This window comes from Gavialis gangeticus, unplaced genomic scaffold (assembly GCF_001723915.1).
Source record: "Gavialis gangeticus isolate Ggan-Ray unplaced genomic scaffold, GavGan_comp1, whole genome shotgun sequence".
Classification (NCBI taxonomy): domain Eukaryota; kingdom Metazoa; phylum Chordata; order Crocodylia; family Gavialidae; genus Gavialis; species Gavialis gangeticus.
Window position 1 is genome coordinate 145,929,134 of NW_017729024.1, and position 1,078 is coordinate 145,930,211.

The 1,078-nt window shown below is 43.2% G+C and overlaps 1 protein-coding gene across 1 annotated transcript in view; it reads right to left on the reverse strand.

The window, feature by feature from the left end:
• GZMA (granzyme A) overlaps positions 1-747 on the reverse strand; it is a 15,128-nt gene extending 14,381 nt beyond the window's left edge. Inside the window, exon 1 of the mRNA XM_019517868.1 lies at positions 318-747. Coding sequence (XP_019373413.1) covers positions 318-378 — 61 coding nt within the window. The 5' untranslated portion in view covers positions 379-747. The remainder of the gene's footprint in view (positions 1-317) is intronic.
• Between the last annotated feature and the right edge of the window lie 331 nt (positions 748-1,078).

Here is a 1,078-nt window from a genome sequence, read left to right on the forward strand (position 1 = left end):
AGCAGAGATGCCATAGATGGCTGTTTCTGACACCTACAGAGATGGATATCTTTTGAGAGAGAGATAGAGAGTCAAGTAACATTAATATCTCTTCTAGATTCCATAATTGACCCCCTCTCTCTACACATTTACTTAACACTGTCCTTTCATGAACAATATTGGATGCAGTCAAATATGTGCAATCAATGGAAAATAAAAATGTTCTCTCTCTCTTCTAGTAACTGTTAGCTTCATTGTTTTAATATACTGGTATGTCTAACTGTATAATGACTCTGCACATGGCATCAATTATAATCAAAGGATAAAAAAGTACTTACCTCCAGGAATTGTCAGCAAAATAAAGGCAGCAGAAACAGACAAGGTGAGGAGGAAACCCATGATTGCTGCTGTATGTTCTGCCCTATGATGTGTCTTTTATATACAGAGACAAAGAAAATGAAAAGGATGTGGGCTTTTATTTTCCTCTTAAGAACTTTTGACATTTTTGTACTGTGAAAGGAACAAAAACCACAATTTAACCTCTATGCTGTGTTGATAGGGACGTCATTTCTAGGCACTGAGAGTCTGCATCATGTATTTGACGAGGCTCAAAAGTAACAAATTCCATTCAAATTCTGTCCCTAAGATAAGCTCACTGTGCTGCCTTGGGCAAACCACTTAACCTTGCAAGCCACTGCATTTTTGGGCTTGCCTATTCTGTGTGACCCTCAAGGGCAAGGGAAGCATGGGCAGATCTAGAATATCTCAAAGGGGCTGCAGTGCACCTTCCCTCCAGATGATGGGTGAATGGGGGTGAGGCATGGCTTAAGCCCCTGGCCTGGGAGGAGACACCAGGTGGCTGGGCAGGGAGCTGGTGCATAAAGATACACCCTGAGGAATGATGCAATTATGTGCCTGTGCAATTTTTCACATAAAAGGTATGTCTGTGCATAATTACATAATTTTGCATAATTTAACCACAGCAGCCTCTGTGCCTCCATGTCCATGATGTGGAAGCACAGAGCCATGTGACTGGACAGCTGAGTAAGTGGGAAGGGGAGCTCCTGCCTGCAGCGGGGGAGGGGAGGGGTTGTGGGGG